At 44.8% G+C, this 17,714-nt stretch overlaps 1 protein-coding gene and 1 pseudogene across 1 annotated transcript in view; both read left to right on the forward strand.

Moving 5' to 3' along the window:
* Nucleotides 1–12,310, forward strand: part of clmna (calmin a) — a 38,760-nt gene extending 26,450 nt beyond the window's left edge. Inside the window, exon 13 of the mRNA XM_076027727.1 lies at nucleotides 12,040–12,310. Coding sequence (XP_075883842.1) covers nucleotides 12,040–12,157 — 118 coding nt within the window. The 3' untranslated portion in view covers nucleotides 12,158–12,310. The remainder of the gene's footprint in view (nucleotides 1–12,039) is intronic.
* LOC142889115 (E3 ubiquitin-protein ligase TRIM35-like) lies at nucleotides 5,353–17,362 on the forward strand (annotated as a pseudogene).
* The last annotated feature ends 352 nt before the right edge of the window (nucleotides 17,363–17,714 follow it).

The raw sequence follows: 17,714 nt of genomic DNA on the forward strand, positions 1-17,714 counted from the left end.
TGGCCTCTGGGAAATCTTCAGGACTGGATGGATTACCAGCAGAATTTTTTAAACATTTCTGGAACCTTTTAGGACACGACTTTTTAGACGTTTTTAATGAGTCTTTTAAGAATGGAGCTCTCCCAGCTTCATGCCGGCGCGCAGTGATCTCCCTTTTACCCAAAAAGGGAGACCTGACACTTTTAAAGAACTGGCGTCCGGTTGCATTGCTTTGTACTGACTACAAAATTATCTCAAAAACACTAGCAAACAGACTGAAAGTCTTTATGGACCAAATCATTGGTTCGGACCAATCATATTGTGTTCCAGGCAGGTCCATTTTAGATAATCTGTTTTTAATGAGAGACGTTTTTGATGTGTGCAAAATGCATGGTTTGAATGTTGGCCTGATATCCATAGACCAAGAAAAAGCTTTTGATCGTGTCGACCACAACTATTTGTTTGCTGTTTTACGGGCGTTTGGGGTGGGGGAGTATTTTTTAAAATGGGTGAAACTCATGTACCACAACGTGTCCTGTGTGGTGAAAGTGAAGGGGGGACTGACCAGACCAGTTCCGGTCAAGAGGTGTATTAGGCAGGGATGCCCTATCTCTGGCTTGCTATATAGCATTGCCATCAAACCCCTCTTGGCATGGCTCAGAGGCAAGGTGAGCGGCCTGAGCCTCCCTGGACTTTTTAATCACGCACCAGTTATTGTTTCTGCATATGCAGATGACGTGAATGTGTTTTTAAAAGATGAAAAAGATATTTCAGCGCTTACACAAGGTCTCCAGCTCTTTGAGGATGCTTCATCTGCAAAGGTGAACTGGACCAAGAGTGAGGCTTGCCTCATTGGCCAGTGGAGTCCAGCACATGTGCCGGCTCTTCCAAGAGGAATTAGATGGAGAACCGATGGGCTCAAAATCCTGGGAGTATACTTGGGTAAAGAGGATTTGGTGAGTAAAAATTGGGAGGGAGTGCTGGACAAGGTTCGAGCCAAGTTACTTTCATGGAAATGGTTGCTCCCTCAGCTGTCTTATAGGGGAAGAGTTCTGGTCATAAACAACTTGGTGGCTGCTTCCCTGTGGCATAAACTCCAGGTACTGGTCCCCCCAACTGGGTTTTTGGAGGAAATCCAAAAGCAGTTGGTGGATTTCTTCTGGTCTGGACGCCACTGGACAAGAGGAGCTGTCCTTCACCTTCCAGTACCTGAAGGAGGCCAGGGCCTGGTGGATGTTGCTTCCAGAGTGGCAGGTTTCCGACTTCATACAGTCAAGCGATTCCTGTATGGGACCTCAGTGTGGTGGATGGACACTGCACGAATCCTGTTCCAGGAAGCAGGAAGGCTGGGCTTTGACAAGCAGCTTTTCCTGATGGAGCCACCTGCAGGTGGTTTTAAAGAACTACCACCCTTTTACAACTCAATTTTAACTGTTTGGAAAAGTCTAAAAGTCTTTAGACAACCTGACCCTCCACCTGGAATGTGGATCTTTGAGGAGCCACTGTTCGACAATGATTTTATATCTGCTGACATTTTCTCCTCACCCACACTTCGAAATCACCTGGCACAAGCAGGAATTTTAAAGTTGGGACACATCGTAAGGCGCTCTACGGAGGAACTGGCTGATGCGATGGGAATAACGTCCAGGAGATTTTTAAATGGGATTGTTGGGAGGATGTGGAGTGGTCTATCCAGACCCCTGCGAAGTTTTGCGCAAAATCGTGCAAATGCTGACTCCTGGAGCAGTGATTTGGACTACACTTTTCCAAGCCTTTCAGTAAGTCCTGCAGTGGAGGAGCCGCCAACACCCAGGGCCTCTGTGCTCCATCTAAAGAAACCGACGCCCATGAAACTGAGCAACATACAAGGGAAGCAGTTTTACCTTGTCTGCATGGTTACAAGGAACTTTTGCTCCATTTCTGGAATAGGGGATTGCAAATGGAAGGACATCCATGACCCAGACTCTTCCCCGAATGATGGCTGGCGGGTCCTGTATAAACCTCCAGTGGAGAAAAGGATGGCGGACATCCAGTGGAGGATAATACATGGGATAATAGCTACAAACAAGTACAGAGCTCACTTTGATCCAAGCACTGGGGTGGGGTGTCCTTTTTTTTTAGCACCCGAAACTCTGGAGCATTTGGTGCTCACCTGCCCAAGGCTTGGGGAATTGTTTAGGTTTGTTAAAGTTTTGGTTAAGGGTTTGGGGGAAACTTTCACAATCCCCATGTTTATCTTCGGCCCCAAGTATACTCCCAGGAAGAGATCAGTCATTGTTTTAATCAATTTTATCTTTGCAAATGTGAAAATGGCCATTTGGAGAAGCCGGAAAAACCAGATGCTGGGAACTGGTTGGACGGATCCAGTCCGCTGTTTCAGGGGCCTGGTGTCAGCCAGGCTAAAGGTGGAGTACGCCTACTACAGGCTGACGAACAACCTTGCTGGTTTTTTAGAAGTGTGGGCTGTTGATGGTGTTCTTTGTACTGTAAGTGGCGGTGACGCCTTGGTACTTAAAGTGTAGTCTTTTTAGTACACAAATGTGCTTTTATCACACTTTGTAGATTACTTTTATCTAAGAGTAATCTACTTTTCGATTGACACGTAAACACTCACTCTCACTCACTCGCTCTCTCTCTCTCTCTCTCTCTCTCTCTCTCTCTCTCCCTCTTTATCCCTCTCTCTCTCTCTCCCTCTCTCTCTCTCACTCTCTCTCTCTCTCTATCACTCTCTCTCTGTCTCTCACTCTCTCTCTCTCTGTCTCTCTCTCTCTCCTTCTCTCTCCCTTTGCAAAATTCAGCATTGTACAAGGAAAACAACTGTACTACATCTGCTTGTTTGCCAGAATGTGTAAAATAAAGTGTGTTTTAAAAGTCAAAAAGTCTATCTATCTATCTTTCTATCTATCTATCTATCTCTCTCTCTCACTCTCCCCCCACCCCATCTCTCTCTCTCTCTCGCTCTCTCTCTCTCACTCTCTCTCTGTCTCTCTCTCTGTCTCTCTTTCTCTCTCTCTCTCTCCCTCTTTATCTCTCTCTCTCTCTCTCTCCCTCTCTCTCTCTCTCACTCTCTCTCTCTCTCTATCACTCTCTCTCTGTCTCTCACTCTCTCTCTCTCTGTCTCTCTCTCTCCTTCTCTCTCCCTTTGCAAAATTCAGCATTGTACAAGGAAAACAACTGTACTACATCTGCTTGTTTGCCAGAATGTGTAAAATAAAGTGTGTTTTAAAAGTCAAAAAGTCTATCTATCTATCTTTCTATCTATCTATCTATCTATCTATCTATCTTTCTATCTATCTATCTATCTATCTCTCTCTCTCACTCTCCCCCCACCCCATCTCTCTCTCTCTCTCTCTCTCTCTCTCTCTCTCTCTCTCCCTTTGCGCTGCTCCTTTGTGTTCAGGACCAGCAAAGACTTGGAGCTCCACCTGCTGCTGCTGCTGTGGATGTTGCTCTACTGTTTCTGGCTGCTGCCTCGGATGGATGTGAAGGAACTGCCCCACCTACTGCTCAACCTCTGAACAACCCTCAGCTCTGCTGCACATGGAACAAGTGTTCCAGGAAAACACACGCTGCCACATGTATTTCTACTAGTACACTACCAGGGAAGGCAATGGACCAGGTTTTGATAGGACACACTGTACTGTGTGGGGAACAAAGTATGCATGTACAAGGTTCCAGGGCTGGATTAAGAATACAGAGGCCCCTGGGCCAGACTCTTGGAGATCCCCCCCCACACACACACACACACACGCGCATGCACACACACAGACACAGCTGATTTCCGGAAGCTGAACTACAGAGCTGGCACCACACACATACACCCTTATACATGCATGAACGCATCAAATGGCTGATGGTGCACAAGTGTGGCCTTACATGTTGGAAACTGGTGCACGTCCACAGGATTCACACTGACTGGCGACATCTGATTTGAATATTTTTAGATAAATTCATCACAAGACTCTCGGGACGTGCTGGTGTTGTATCTGTGTGTTATGTCAACATAACAACAAACAGTCTACACTCAAATGCAGTCAATGAACAACAACAACAGACTGGTGATCACCCTCAATCCACCTTATGCAGTGACCTTGTTCCTGGCCTTTCTCCCAGCAAACTCCTCCACCACATCATTGAAGTCCAGGTCTCTGACAGGTTCACACTCTATTGCCAGCAAGGACAGAGATCTCAGACGTGTTTGAGTCGTGCTGGTTCTGAGTTGCTTTTTTATTCTCCTGAGCCGGTGGATCGGATGCCTCTGCCACCGGGTAGCGGACCTGCTCTTCGCGGATTGTTGCGTCGACATTCTCGTCCTCTACTGCCGGCCCTTCAGTAACATTTGCGTTCCCAGAAGACTTGGTGAAAAAACGAGCAATGTTTGGAATCTTCTGTCGGAGTTCCGAATGTCTTTTATCCCTCTCCTGTTTTGCTTTTCATTTAGAGGCTCCACTCTCCCACCGTTCTAACTTTTTTCCCCCATGTCTTTCCTTCCTTTAGATTAGCTGACGTTAACATTCAGAACTCACATTTTGCGCTTTTCACCTTCATACCGGTAGATACATGTGCGTTCATGTGGTGTCGAAATAATGGGAAAACCGACTTTCCGACTGGGTTCTGTTTGATGAATACGAGTATTCATGTTTTCCCACGTTACAACTTTAGAGCACACGAACGCAACAAAGTTGGAAGAACAACTTGCCAAGAAGAAGTCGGATTTCGGACACCACTTGAACGCAGCATACGTGACAAAAAAGAAAGCTAACTGCCGGAGCCCGGAGGCCCCTGAGAGCTCGAGGCCCCCTGGCCGCGGCCCAGACGGCCCGGTTCATGATCCGGGCTTGGTCATTATCATTGAAGGTTCTTTTATTTATCCTGATGCAGTAATAGCACAGTCAAGTTCAGTCTGGAAATCTATTGACTGCACTTCTTTTACCTTGAGAGCCACAGATGAAAAACCTCAGAGGTTTGCAAATGATCGGCTGCAAGTACTGTCTGAAAATATATCATCACAATCCTGTATGACTGCATATGATGTAGTTTTTATCTGTATATTACAGCGAGCTGTCAAGTATCTGGTGTAGAAGCTTCAATAAATACTGGCAACTCTGTGGTTGTGTGGTTCTGCTCTTTTCAAGATGTTCAATAAAGCTCATGTAACCAGGGTATACATTTTCTTTTGTTTTGGTCTTTTGAAATGTCATCAAAATCCTAATTTTATTTCTCTTCTTTTCTCTTCTTTTACTTTCTAGTTCAACGGAGGAAGCGACGGAGACGAAAAATCGGTACTGTCCCTTTAAGAAGGGGCCGCTTCCTCCGCGCCAAAGTTTTGACGCTGTCAGTCTGTGCTGCGCCCACTGAGAGCAGGTCGGTTTCGATTTCTCCTTTCCGGTTCTACTTGGTTTTAGTGAACCTGTTACGTGTTTATAAATATATATGTAGGAGTGATAAATGAAGAGTGTGAAATGTCCGGGGTGTGTTTCGTGTGGAGAATGTTGCAGACGTGCCTCATTATTTTGATCGCTAGTACACTTTTCTTTCCGGAGCTTTTTCTCATGTGTATGTATGTGTGTTGCTGACAGAGGCCTGCAGTGTCAGCCACACCTCGCATCACAGTCTGCGTTCATTTGTCTCTTCATACAGGTATGGAGATTGGTAGTTCTATGTATTGCTTCTGTTTTATAAATAACTTTTGAAGAATATTTTATTGAATTGAATGTTATTATTTTATGTCTCAGTCTGTGCTGCGCCCACTGAGAGCAGAGGCTGAAGTTGGCACCACATTCGCCGCGGTGCTTCTTAGGTTTCGATTCCACTTAAAAAATAAAATAAAATAAAAAATAAAAGATCCTCAATGTGACCGCTAGAGGGCTGTGCTTATCCCAACATATAAAATTCAGCGTATCATTATGTCTATGTTGAGGTGGATTTTTTCCCCAAAATTATACAGTAGAAATGGACATGTGAGGTATCATCGTACAGCCTGGGAGCTCCACTATCACAATCAGTTGACATACAATATGGGAAATCATTTTTGACCTTTTGGGGGGACTCCAAAGTTGGCAACTTTGCCATTGACATTATATTTTTCAGTTTTTCAGGTGGATTGTGAAATATGTCAACTGATTGTGATAGTAGAGCTCCCATAATTTACAATGATACCTCACATGTCCATTTCTACTGTATAATTCTGGAAATAATCCACCTGAAAAAGTGAAAAATATTATAATGTCAATGGCAAAGTTGCTACTTAGATAAAATATTGCTTGTTTACTTGTTTTCCACAGTACATAAGGAGCCTCAGACAGTCAAGAGGACTGTCACCTTAATAAAGCACCAACAAGGTCATCAACTGTACAGCCCCACCTGCAGGTGTCATTTTTTGAGGCGGAAGGTACAAAGGTTGATGAGAAGTCGTCTTGTTACAAGGAGCTGAGACGCCATTAGCTGGCATTGCAGAGTATCTGCTTTGGATATAAATATTTCAATCCATCTGGCTGGGAGGAATATCTGCTGAAATGGCAGAGAAATTAGCTCGTGTAGAAAGTTTACTCAACTGTTCAGTTTGTTTAGAGACTTTCAAAGACCCAGTGACTCTGAGCTGCACCCACAGCTTCTGCTCCAAGTGTCTGAAGACCTTCTGGGAGAAGAATGACAGAAAAAACTGTCCTGTATGTAGAAGAAACTCCTCAATGGATTTTCCACCGGTGAACTTTGGCCTGAAGCGTCTGGTGGAGTCGTTGGCTGACAGCCAGCAGTCTGGATCATCTGAGACAGTGGAAGCAGTGAAGGTGGAACTGCTGTGCAAACACAAAGCAGAGACTAAATTGTTCTGTGAGGATGAGCAGAAAGCTCTGTGCTCTGTGTGTGAGTTTTCTCTCCACCAGGATCACAAGGTGGTTCCTGTGGAAGAAGCAGTCCCAGGACTGAAGGAGCAGCTGAAGTCCAACTTCACAGCTTTAAAGGACAAGAAGAAGAAATACGGAGAAGTTGAGTCAAAATTCAAACGAATGATTCAACACTTGGAGAAGCAGGCGTTGTCCACAGAGAAGCAGATCAGAGCAGAGTTTGACAAGCTCCGCCTCTTCCTGAGAGAGGAAGAGGAGTCCAGACTGGCGGCTCTGAGGGAGGAAGAGCAGCAGAAGAGGAAGACTGTGATCAGAGAGATGGAGAAGGTTCAGGAGAAGATGTCTTCTCTGTCCAGCACCATCACTGCTGTTGAGGAGGAGCTGCAGCAGAAGGACACCATGGTCTTCCTCAACAGTTATAAAGGCCTTCAGAGCAGAGCCAGAGACCAGTGCTCCCAGTCAGAGCCACAGCTGCTCCCAGGAGCACTGATCAACGTGGCCAAACACCTGGGCAACCTGTCCTTCACAGTGTGGCAGAAGATGAAGGACCAGGTCCACTTCAGTCCAGTCATCCTGGACCCAAACACTGCACACTGCTGCCTCCACCTGTCTGATGACCTGACCAGTGTGAGAAAAAGAGGAGAAACATCTCAGCAGCTTCCTGATAATCCAGAGAGACACACTAGATATACCAGTGTTGTGGGTTCTGAAGGTTTCAGCTCAGGACAACACAGCTGGGAGGTGGAGGTGGGAGATCATCCTTGGTGGGCTGTAGGTGTCGCTAAAGAGTCATCTGACAGGAAGGGTGAGATATCTGCCTCACCAGAAGATGGACTCTGGTGTTTCGAACATGTAATTGGAGAATACACTGATGTTAGTGGTGACACTGTCACGTTGAAGAAGAGTGTGGAGAGACTCAGAGTCCAGCTGGACTTTGACCAGGGGAAGGTTTCCTTCTATGATGCTGTGGACCAGACTCACATCTACACTCATAGAGACACTTTCACTGAGAAACTCTTCCCATTTTTCGGTGTTGGAAAGGCTAGAGATCAGAAAACTGCTGACATCAGGATGTGTGAGAGAGATTTTTCAGTGAAGTTAAAGAAGGAGGTCGAGTTGTTAGCGATGCGTTAGCTCGTTGCTAACAGGGGGGCTCTTTAGAGGTTCAGACTGTTTTGAGTCTTTGATTGAAAATCACGTGTTTGAAAATGATTTGAAACCAGTTATAGACGATGGAAAAATGTCTTCAATCATGTAGAAATGACAATGATTGTTTTTTGTTTGTTTTTTGCTTTTATAAACCATTTATTTGGAAGAAAAGAAAAACCAAACTCACTCACTACAAAACATTTATCTTTCAGCCATCCAATGTTTTCTGAAATGTATAATTTACTTAAAAACTAATTAGACATGAACTGAATTATTGATATTTGTAAACTGTAATTGTCTTTTTTGTTGTTTAAACTATTGAGAACACACAATTGGTCACGTGGGGAAGATGGTTGTGAAAATCAACTTCATCTTTATTCGATATTGTTTTAATCTTTGTGCTTCTTTGAGTCAAATTGATTTCATGGGAATAGTTTTACGTAAAACCTGAAACTATCACATTATTTTGTACAAGTTTCACCTTTTAACATTAAAATGTGCACGATTTTACACAAAACTATTGGGTTTTTTTTGTGAAAGTTTAACTACCTAGTGGCGGACGTGTCTCTCGGTGGCGGATAGGTGATCTAAAAATGTCTGTGTTTTTTCTAACTTTTTTTCAGACTGAGCACTTTAGAATTGTTTGTTAATAGTTTTTGATTGTGCGAGTGTAGTTTTTGCATTTTTTCTTAGTTTAGTTTTGTGGGTTTTTTTTTTGTTTTGTTTGTCGCCGGACGTCGCGGCAGCCTCCTGGCCGAGATTGCTTCGCCCTCTGCGGCGTCGCCTCTGTCACTGAGGAACGGCGTCCGCGTTGCGTCTCCACCGAGCTCCTCCGTAGAACAAGTTCTACCGGCGATCGGGGAGCAGGTGGGGCACGCCAACATCTCATACGCATCCCGTATGAATAAGGCACTGGTGGTGTTTCTGACCGATCAGAAACACGTCAGTGACCTGATCGGTGAGGGATTAACGTTGGACGGGGAGTTCATCCAAGTGTCCCCGCTGGCAGTACCATCCACCCGCATCACCGTAAGCGCCGTACCTCCGTTCATCCCGAACGAAGCGTTGGAGAGAGAGTTGCGGCGCTAGTGAAACTAGTGTTGTAAGTCCTGAAGCGACTGTACCGGTGCCTCTGTGTGCGGCTACACCCGTGCCAGTGCAGGATGTAGCGCCTGCACCCAGTACCATCAGAAAGAGGAAAATGAAGAAAAAGAGATCAAACAGCGCAGACGGCGAAAAATCGTTTTTTTTTAATAGCGACAGCGAACTTAGTGAAGGAGCGAGAGACTGCACGGTTAGCATGAAGGCTGACAACACACGAGCTGTTACCATGGAGACGGACGGAGATAATGACTCTGACTCCGCCTCAGTGGCAGACAGTGCCAGCCAAAAATCTGACGTGTACTCCCTCCAGGAAGTAACTGAGTTTTTAGATGAAACTTTTGGCAAGTCCGTGGAAGTAACCGATTATTTCCCGGACATTGTTAAGTTCATCCAGTCCGTCAGTACCCACCAGAAAATGGCGGGGGTCGATGAACTGGATGAAAGGAAGAGATATCGACTGGCCAAACATGTGGCTTCTCTTAGGAAAAGGTTAAAAGTTAAAAAGATTTCTAGTAAAGCAAAACTGTTCACATCTTAGATTTTTACTATGGCAGTTTTTCACCTGGTGTTTCTTAACTGGCTTTTATATCTTGTCTATTTTACCCTTTTAACTCTTTTCTCTATGGATATTTTAAAGATATCTTCTTTAAACATGAGTGGGGGAAGGGGTGCACAAAGAAGGGCTCTGGTGGGTGAGATTTTTAAACAAAAAAAGCTAGATTTTATCTTATTACAGGAGACACATAGTGACATTGACAACGAGATTGATTGGCGGCTTTGGTGGAGAGGGCAACACAGACTTAGCCACGGCACCAACCTGAGTGCTGGTGTCGCTGTGCTTTTTTCGCCCTCCCTGAGTGTTAACATTTTGTCACACTCCGAGCCCATACCTGGCCGGCTTTTAATTACTAGAATAGAAACTAGAGGTTTTATTTTTACCATTTTTAATGTTTATGCACCTAACTTATTTCCTGATCGTGTAGCATTTTTTAAAAAAGTTTTTAAAGAAAAACTTGCGAGTGTTGCACAGGGGGAGTGCATTGTGGTGGGTGGGGATTGGAACTGTTGCACAGAAAACATAGACCGAATCGGCCAAGAGCCTCACCAGGCCTCGTCTAAGCTCCTCCTTAGAACTTTAGAGGAAGCTCATCTGGTTGATGTGTGGAGGATAAAACATCCAACAACAAGAAGATACACATGGATAAGGATGGGAGGGGGGGAGGTCAGTGCAGCGAAGCTTGACCGGTTTTATCTTTCAGACTCTTTTTTTAAACTGTGCAGGAAAGTCACAAATACATCCTGTGGGTTTTACCGATCACCATTTAATTACGACCGAGCTGCTTTTAACAAATGATTATAAACAAAGAACATTCTGGCACTTTAACGTTAAACTTTTAAATGATTTTAATTTTTGTGACAATTTTAAATACTTTTGGTTTTACTGGCAAACACAGAAAGAGTTTTACACCTCACTCATTCAGTGGTGGGAGGTGGGGAAGGCACAAATCAAAGTTTTTACTCAAAGATATAGCGCATCCTCCACAACTGCCATTAAAAAAACAGTTGAACAGCTGGAGAAGGACGTCAAGGACCTGGAGGGGGTGACGGCTCTTCCCCCTGAACAGCTTGGGAATTCAAAGAAGCGCCTGGGCTCTTTCCTTCAGGACCAAGCCAAAGGGGCCCTGGTGAGAGGACGTTTTATGTCTATCAAGGACATGGACGCGCCAACAAGCCTGTTTTTTAGACTTGGAGGATCAAGTGGCCAAAGGAGTGCAATGATGGGTCTGCAAAAGCCTGATGGAGCTGTAACCTCCGACCCAGCCACGATGAGGGAAGACGTCGTGGCGTTCTACACCAACCTCTACAGGGCGGAGGATTGCCGTGAAACTGCTGTTGCGGAGCTGCTGAACAACCTCCCGCACCTGAGTCCTGTAGACAGGGATGCCCTGGATAACAACATCACGCTACAGGAACTCACAGCAGCAGTCGCGCAGATGGCCTCTGGGAAATCTTCAGGACTGGATGGATTACCAGCAGAATTTTTTTAACATTTCTGGAACCTTTTAGGACACGACTTTTTAGACGTTTGTAATGAGTCTTTTAAGAATGGAACTCTCCCAGCTTCATGCCGGCGCGCAGTGATCTCCCTTTTACCCAAAAAGGGAGACCTGACACTTTTAAAGAACTGGCGTCCAGTTGCATTGCTTTGTACTGACTACAAAATTATCTCAAAAACACTAGCAAACAGACTGAAAGTCTTTATGGACCAAATCATTGGTTCGGACCAATCATATTGTGTTCCAGGCAGGTCCATTTTAGATAATCTGTTTTTAATGAGAGACGTTTTTGATGTGTGCAAAATGCATGGTTTGAATGTTGGCCTGATATCCATAGACCAAGAAAAAGCTTTTGATCGTGTCGACCACAACTATTTGTTTGCTGTTTTACGGGCGTTTGGGTTGGGGGAGTATTTTTTAAAATGGGTGAAACTCATGTACCACGACGTGTCCTGTGTGGTGAAAGTGAAGGGGGGACTGACCAGACCAGTTCCGGTCAAGAGGGGTATTAGGCAGGGATGCCCTATCTCTGGCTTGCTATATAGCATTGCCATCAAACCCCTCTTGGCATGGCTCAGAGGCAAGGTGAGCGGCCTGAGCCTCCCTGGACTTTTTAATCACGCACCAGTTATTGTTTCTGCATATGCAGATGACGTGAATGTGTTTTTAAAAGATGAAAAAGATATTTCAGCGCTTACACAAGGTCTCCAGCTCTTTGAGGATGCTTCATCTGCAAAGGTGAACTGGACCAAGAGTGAGGCTTGCCTCATTGGCCAGTGGATCTATCTATCTATCTCTCTCTCTCACTCTCCCCCCACCCCATCTCTCTCTCTCTCTCTCTCTCTCTCTCTCTCTCTCCCTCCCTGTCTCTGTCGGTGCCTTTGCGCTGCTCCTTTTGTGTTCAGGACCAGCAAAGACTTGGAGCTTCACCTGCTGCTGCTGCTGTGGATGTTGCTCTACTGTTTCTGGCTGCTGCCTCGGATGGATGTGAAGGAACTGCCCCACCTACTGCTCAACCTCTGAACAACCCTCAGCTCTGCTGCACATGGAACAAGTGTTCCAGGAAAACACACGCTGCCACATGTATTTCTACTAGTACACTACCAGGGAAGGCAATGGACCAGGTTTTGATAGGACACACTGTACTGTGTGGGGAACAAAGTATGTATGTACAAGGTACCAGGGCTGGATTAAGAATACAGAGGCCCCTGGGCCAGACTCTTGGAGATCCCCCCACACCCCCTCCACACACACACACACACACACACACGCGCATGCACACACACAGACGCAGCTGATTTCCGGAAGCTGAACGACAGAGCTGGCACCACACACATACACACTTATACATGCATGAACGCATCAAATGGCTGATGGTGCACAAGTGTGGCCTTACATGTTGGAAACTGGTGCACGTCCACAGGATTCACACTGACTGGCGACATCTGATTTGAATATTTTTAGATAAATTCATCACAAGACTCTCGGGACGTGCTGGTGTTGTATCTGTGTGTTATGTCAACATAACAACAAACAGTCTACACTCAAATGCAGTCAATGAACAACAACAACAGACTGGTGATCACCCTCAATCCACCTTATGCAGTGACCTTGTTCCTGGCCTTTCTCCCAGCAAACTCCTCCACCACATCATTGAAGTCCAGGTCTCTGACAGGTTCACACTCTATTGCCAGCAAGGACAGAGATCTCAGACGTGTTTGAGTCGTGCTCGTTCTGAGTTGCTTTTTTATTCTCCTGAGCCGGTGGATCAGAGGCCTCTGCCACCGGGTAGCGGACCTGCTCTTCACGGATTGTTGCGTCGACATTCTCGTCCTCTACTGCCGGCCCTTCAGTAACATTTGCGTTCCCAGAAGACTTGGTGAAAAAACGAGCAATGTTTGGAATCTTCTGTCGGAGTTCCGAATGTCTTTTATCCCTCTCCTGTTTTGCTTTTCATTTAGAGGCTCCACTCTCCCACCGTTCTAACTTTTTCCCCCATGTCTTTCCTTCCTTTAGATTAGCTGACGTTAACATTCAGAACTCACATTTTGCGCTTTTCACCTTCATACCGGTAGATACATGTGCGTTCATGTGGTGTCGAAATAATGGGAAAACCGACTTTCCAACTGGGTTCTGTTTGATGAATACGAGTATTCATGTTTTCCCACGTTACAACTTTAGAGCACACGAACGCAACAAAGTTGGAAGAACAACTTGCCAAGAAGAAGTCGGATTTCGGACACCACTTGAACGCAGCATACGTGACAAAAAAGAAAGCTAACTGCCGGAGCCCGGAGGCCCCTGAGAGCTCGAGGCCCCCTGGCCGCGGCCCAGACGGCCCGGTTCATGATCCGGGCTTGGTCATTATCATTGAAGGTTCTTTTATTTATCCTGATGCAGTAATAGCACAGTCAAGTTCAGTCTGGAAATCTATTGACTGCACTTCTTTTACCTTGAGAGCCACAGATGAAAAACCTCAGAGGTTTGCAAATGATCGGCTGCAAAGTACTGTGTGAAAACATATCATCACAATCCTGTATGACTGCATATGATGTAGTTTTTATCTGTGTATTACAGCGAGCTGTCAAGTATCTGGCGTAGAAGCTTCAATAAATACTGGCAACTCTGTGGTTGTGTGGTTCTGCCCCTTTCAAGATGTTCAATAAAGCTCATCAGAATCAGAATCAGAATCAGAAATACTTTATTTATCCAGAGGGAAATTCTTTTTTGGAACAGGGCTCCAGTCAGAGAGTTTTGACGCTGTCAGTCTGTGCTGCGCCCACTGAGAGCAGGTCGGTTTCCATTTCTCCTCTCTGGTTCTACTTGGTTTTAGTGAACCTGTTACGGGTTTATAAATATATATGTAGGAGTGATAAATGAAGAGTGTGAAATGTCCGGGGTGTGTTTCGTGTGGAGAATGTTGCAGACGTGCCTCGTTATTTTGATCGCTAGTACACTTTTCTTTCCGGAGCTTTTTCTCATGTGTGTGTATGTGTGTTGCTGACAGAGGCCTGCAGTGTCAGCCACACCTCGCATCACAGTCTGCGTTCATTTGTCTCTTCGTACAGGTATGGAGATTGGTAGTTCTATGTATTGCTTCTGTTTTATAAATAACTTTGAAGAATATTTTATTGAATTGAATGTTATTATTTTATGTCTCAGTCTGTGCTGCGCCCACTGAGAGCAGAGGCTGAAGTTGGCACCACATTCGCCGCGGTGTTTCTTTAGTGTTTTATTCCACCTTAAAAAAAGAAATAAACATTCCTCAATTTGACCGCTAGAGGGCTGTGCTTATCCCAACACAGTTCAACATAAAATTCAGCATATCATTATGTCTATGTTGAGGTCGATTTTTTCCAAGATTATAGAGTAGAAATTGACATGTGAGGTATCATCGTACAGCCTGGCAGGTCTACTATCACAGTCAGTTGACATACAATATGGGAAATCATTTTTGACCCTTTGGGGCGACTCCAAATTTGACAATTTTGCCATTGACATTATATTTTTCAGTTTTTCAGGTGGATTGTGGAATATGTCAACTGATTGTGAAAGCAGAGCTCCCATGCTTTCCAATGATGATAAAAATTTAGTCAGAAATCCTCGTCAACATAGACATAATGATTTATTTATTTTTTATATTGAACGGTGTTTTAATAAGCACTGCCATCGAGTGGTCAAATTGCGGAACTATTTTTTTAAAGGTGGAATCTAAACTTAAGCAGCGCCGCAGTGAATGTGGTGCCAACTTCAGTCATCCTGGCATCACAGTCTGTGTTCATTTGTCTCTTCATACACTCTGTGCTGCGTTCAATGAAAGCCAGGAATAAAGTGGCAGCAAACACTGAAACCTGAGTCCATGTCTCCATGAACACAACGCAAGATACACAAGTTAATGGGCATGTTTACAACATCACAAGAGACACACCCGTTACACTCAGTTGTGTCCCAATCGGCCCAGTGCAACACTTTGGCCTTACTGGCATTTCAGGTTAAAGGTCACACTGACTGTCATTCCAAAGAATGCAATTATTCCAGGTCCAATGACTTTGAATGACCTTGACTGCAGTTAATTATTCAGCGGAGGTCAAACAGTGTGGATTTTTTACATTGCAGACATGTGGCTACAAATGTATATTTACATAGGAAAGACAGCTGGACTGTCCACACCAGGCTTCCTTAGAAATATGCTGGTGCAAGATGGCAGCTAACTGGGAGCACTGGGACCCTTATTGATGTATGGAGATTCTTATGAAAATGTGAGAACCTTTGTAAAGGGAGGAAAACCAAATGAATTTTATTTATGGATGGATGGGGGTATAAAATACTGCTTGTTTTCTTGTTTTCAGGCGGAAGGTGCAAAGGTTGATGAGAAGTCATCTTGTTACAAGGAGCTGAGACGCCATTAGCTGGCATTGCAGAGTATCTGCTTTGAGCAAAACAATTGGAGTTTTTTTTATCTGCAGTTCCACTGGACACAGACTGAGTCGGTGAGTCTGACCTTCCCAACTGGAAATAAATATTTCAATCCATCTGGCTGGGAGGAATATCTGCTGAAATGGCAGAGAAATTAGCTCGTGTAGAAAGTTTACTGAACTGTTCAGTTTGTTTAGAGACTTTCAAAGACCCAGTGACTCTGAGCTGCACCCACAGCTTCTGCTCCAAGTGTCTGCAGACCTTCTGGGAGAAGAATGAAAGCAAAAACTGTCCTGTATGTAGAAGAAAATCCTCAAAGGGACTTCCACGGGTGAACTTTGGCCTGAAGCGTCTGGCTGAGTCGTTGGCTGACAGCCAGCAGTCTGGATCGTCTGAGACAGTGAAAAAAGCAAAGGTGGAGCTGCTGTGCAAACACAAAGCAGACACCATAATGTTCTGTGAGGATTAGCAGAAAGCTCTGTGCTCTGTGTGTGAGTTTTCTCTCCACCAATGTCACAAGGTGGTTCCTGTGGAAGAAGCAGTCCCAGGACTGAAGGAGCAGCTGAAGTCCAACTTCACAGCTTTAAAGGACAAGAAGAAGAAATACGGAGAAGTTGAGTTAAAATTCAAACAAGTGATTCAACACTTGAAGAAGCAGGCGTCGTCCACAGAGAAGCAGATCAGAGCAATGTTTGACAAGCTCCGCCTCTTCCTGACAGAGGAAGAGGAGTCCAGACTGGCGGCTCTGAGGGAGGAAGAGGAGCAGAAGAGGAAGACTGTGATCAGAGAGATGGAGAAGATTCAGGAGAAGATGTCTTCTCTGTCCAGCACCATCACTGCTGTTGAGAAGGAGCTGCAGCAGAAGGACACCATGGTCTTCCTCAACAGTTATAAAGGCCTTCAGAGCAGAGCCAGAGACCAGTGCTCCCAGTCAGAGCCACAGCTGCTCCCAGGAGCACTGATCAACGTGGCCAAACACCTGGGCAACCTGTCCTTCACAGTGTGGCAGAAGATGAAGGACCAGGTCCACTTCAGTGCAGTCATCCTGGACCCAAAGACTGCACACTGCTGGCTCCACCTGTCTGATGACCTGACCAGTGTGAGAAATAGAGGAGAAACATCTCAGCAGCTTCCTGATAATCCATAGAGACACACTGGATATGCCGATGTTGTGGGTTCTGAAGGTTTCAGCTCAGGACAACACAGCTGGGAGGTGGAGGTGGGAGATCATCCTCGGTGGGCTATAGGTGTCGCTAAAGAGTCAGCTGACAGGAAGGGTGAGATATCTGCCTCACCAGAAGATGGACTCTGGTGTTTCGAACATGTAATTGGAGAATACACTGATGTTAGTGGTGACACTGTCACGGTGAAGAAGAGTGTGGAGAGACTCAGAGTCCAGCTGGACTTTGACCAGGGGAAGGTTTCCTTCTACGACACTGTGGACCAGACTCACATCTACACTCTTGAAGACACTTTCACTGAGAAACTCTTCCCATTTTTCAATCTTGGAGAGGCTGGAGATCAGAAAACTGCTGACATCAGAATGTGTGAGAGAGATTTTTCAGTGGTGTTTGAGGAGGACAACAGCTATCAGCGACGCTCGTTGCTACCAGGGTGGCTCTTTGGCAAGTAGAGGTTCAGGCTGTTTTGAGTCTTTGATCGAGATTCACGTGTTTGAAAATGATTTGAAACCAGTTATAGACAATGGAAAAATGTCTTCAATCAATCATGAAGAAATGACAATGACTGATTTTTGTTTGTTTTTTGCTTTCATAAACCATTTATTTGAGAGAAAATAAAAATCAAACTCACTCACTACAAAACATTTATCTTTCAACTATCCAATGTTTTCTGAAATGTATAATTTACTCCAAAAAAACTGTTAGACGTGAACTGAATTATTGATATTTGTAAACTGTTGTAGTCTTTTTTGTTATTTAAACTAGTGAGAACACATGATTGGTCATGTGGGGAAGATTGTTGTATAAATCAACTTCATCTTTATTGGATATTTTTTCATCTTTGTGCTTCTTTGACTGTCACAAATGTGACAGGAACCTCCTGATTCAACCGACTCATGATGAAGATGCTACATCAGATGTTTGCTGTAGATGTTGTTCTGTCATTACCAGCTGATTTAAAACGTGTTGAATTAAAACGTGTT

Source organism: Nelusetta ayraudi, unplaced genomic scaffold (assembly GCF_046127955.1).
Source record: "Nelusetta ayraudi isolate G7.1 ecotype Tasmania unplaced genomic scaffold, CSIRO-AGI_Nayr_v1 ptg000021l, whole genome shotgun sequence".
Taxonomy (NCBI): Eukaryota; Metazoa; Chordata; class Actinopteri; order Tetraodontiformes; family Monacanthidae; genus Nelusetta; species Nelusetta ayraudi.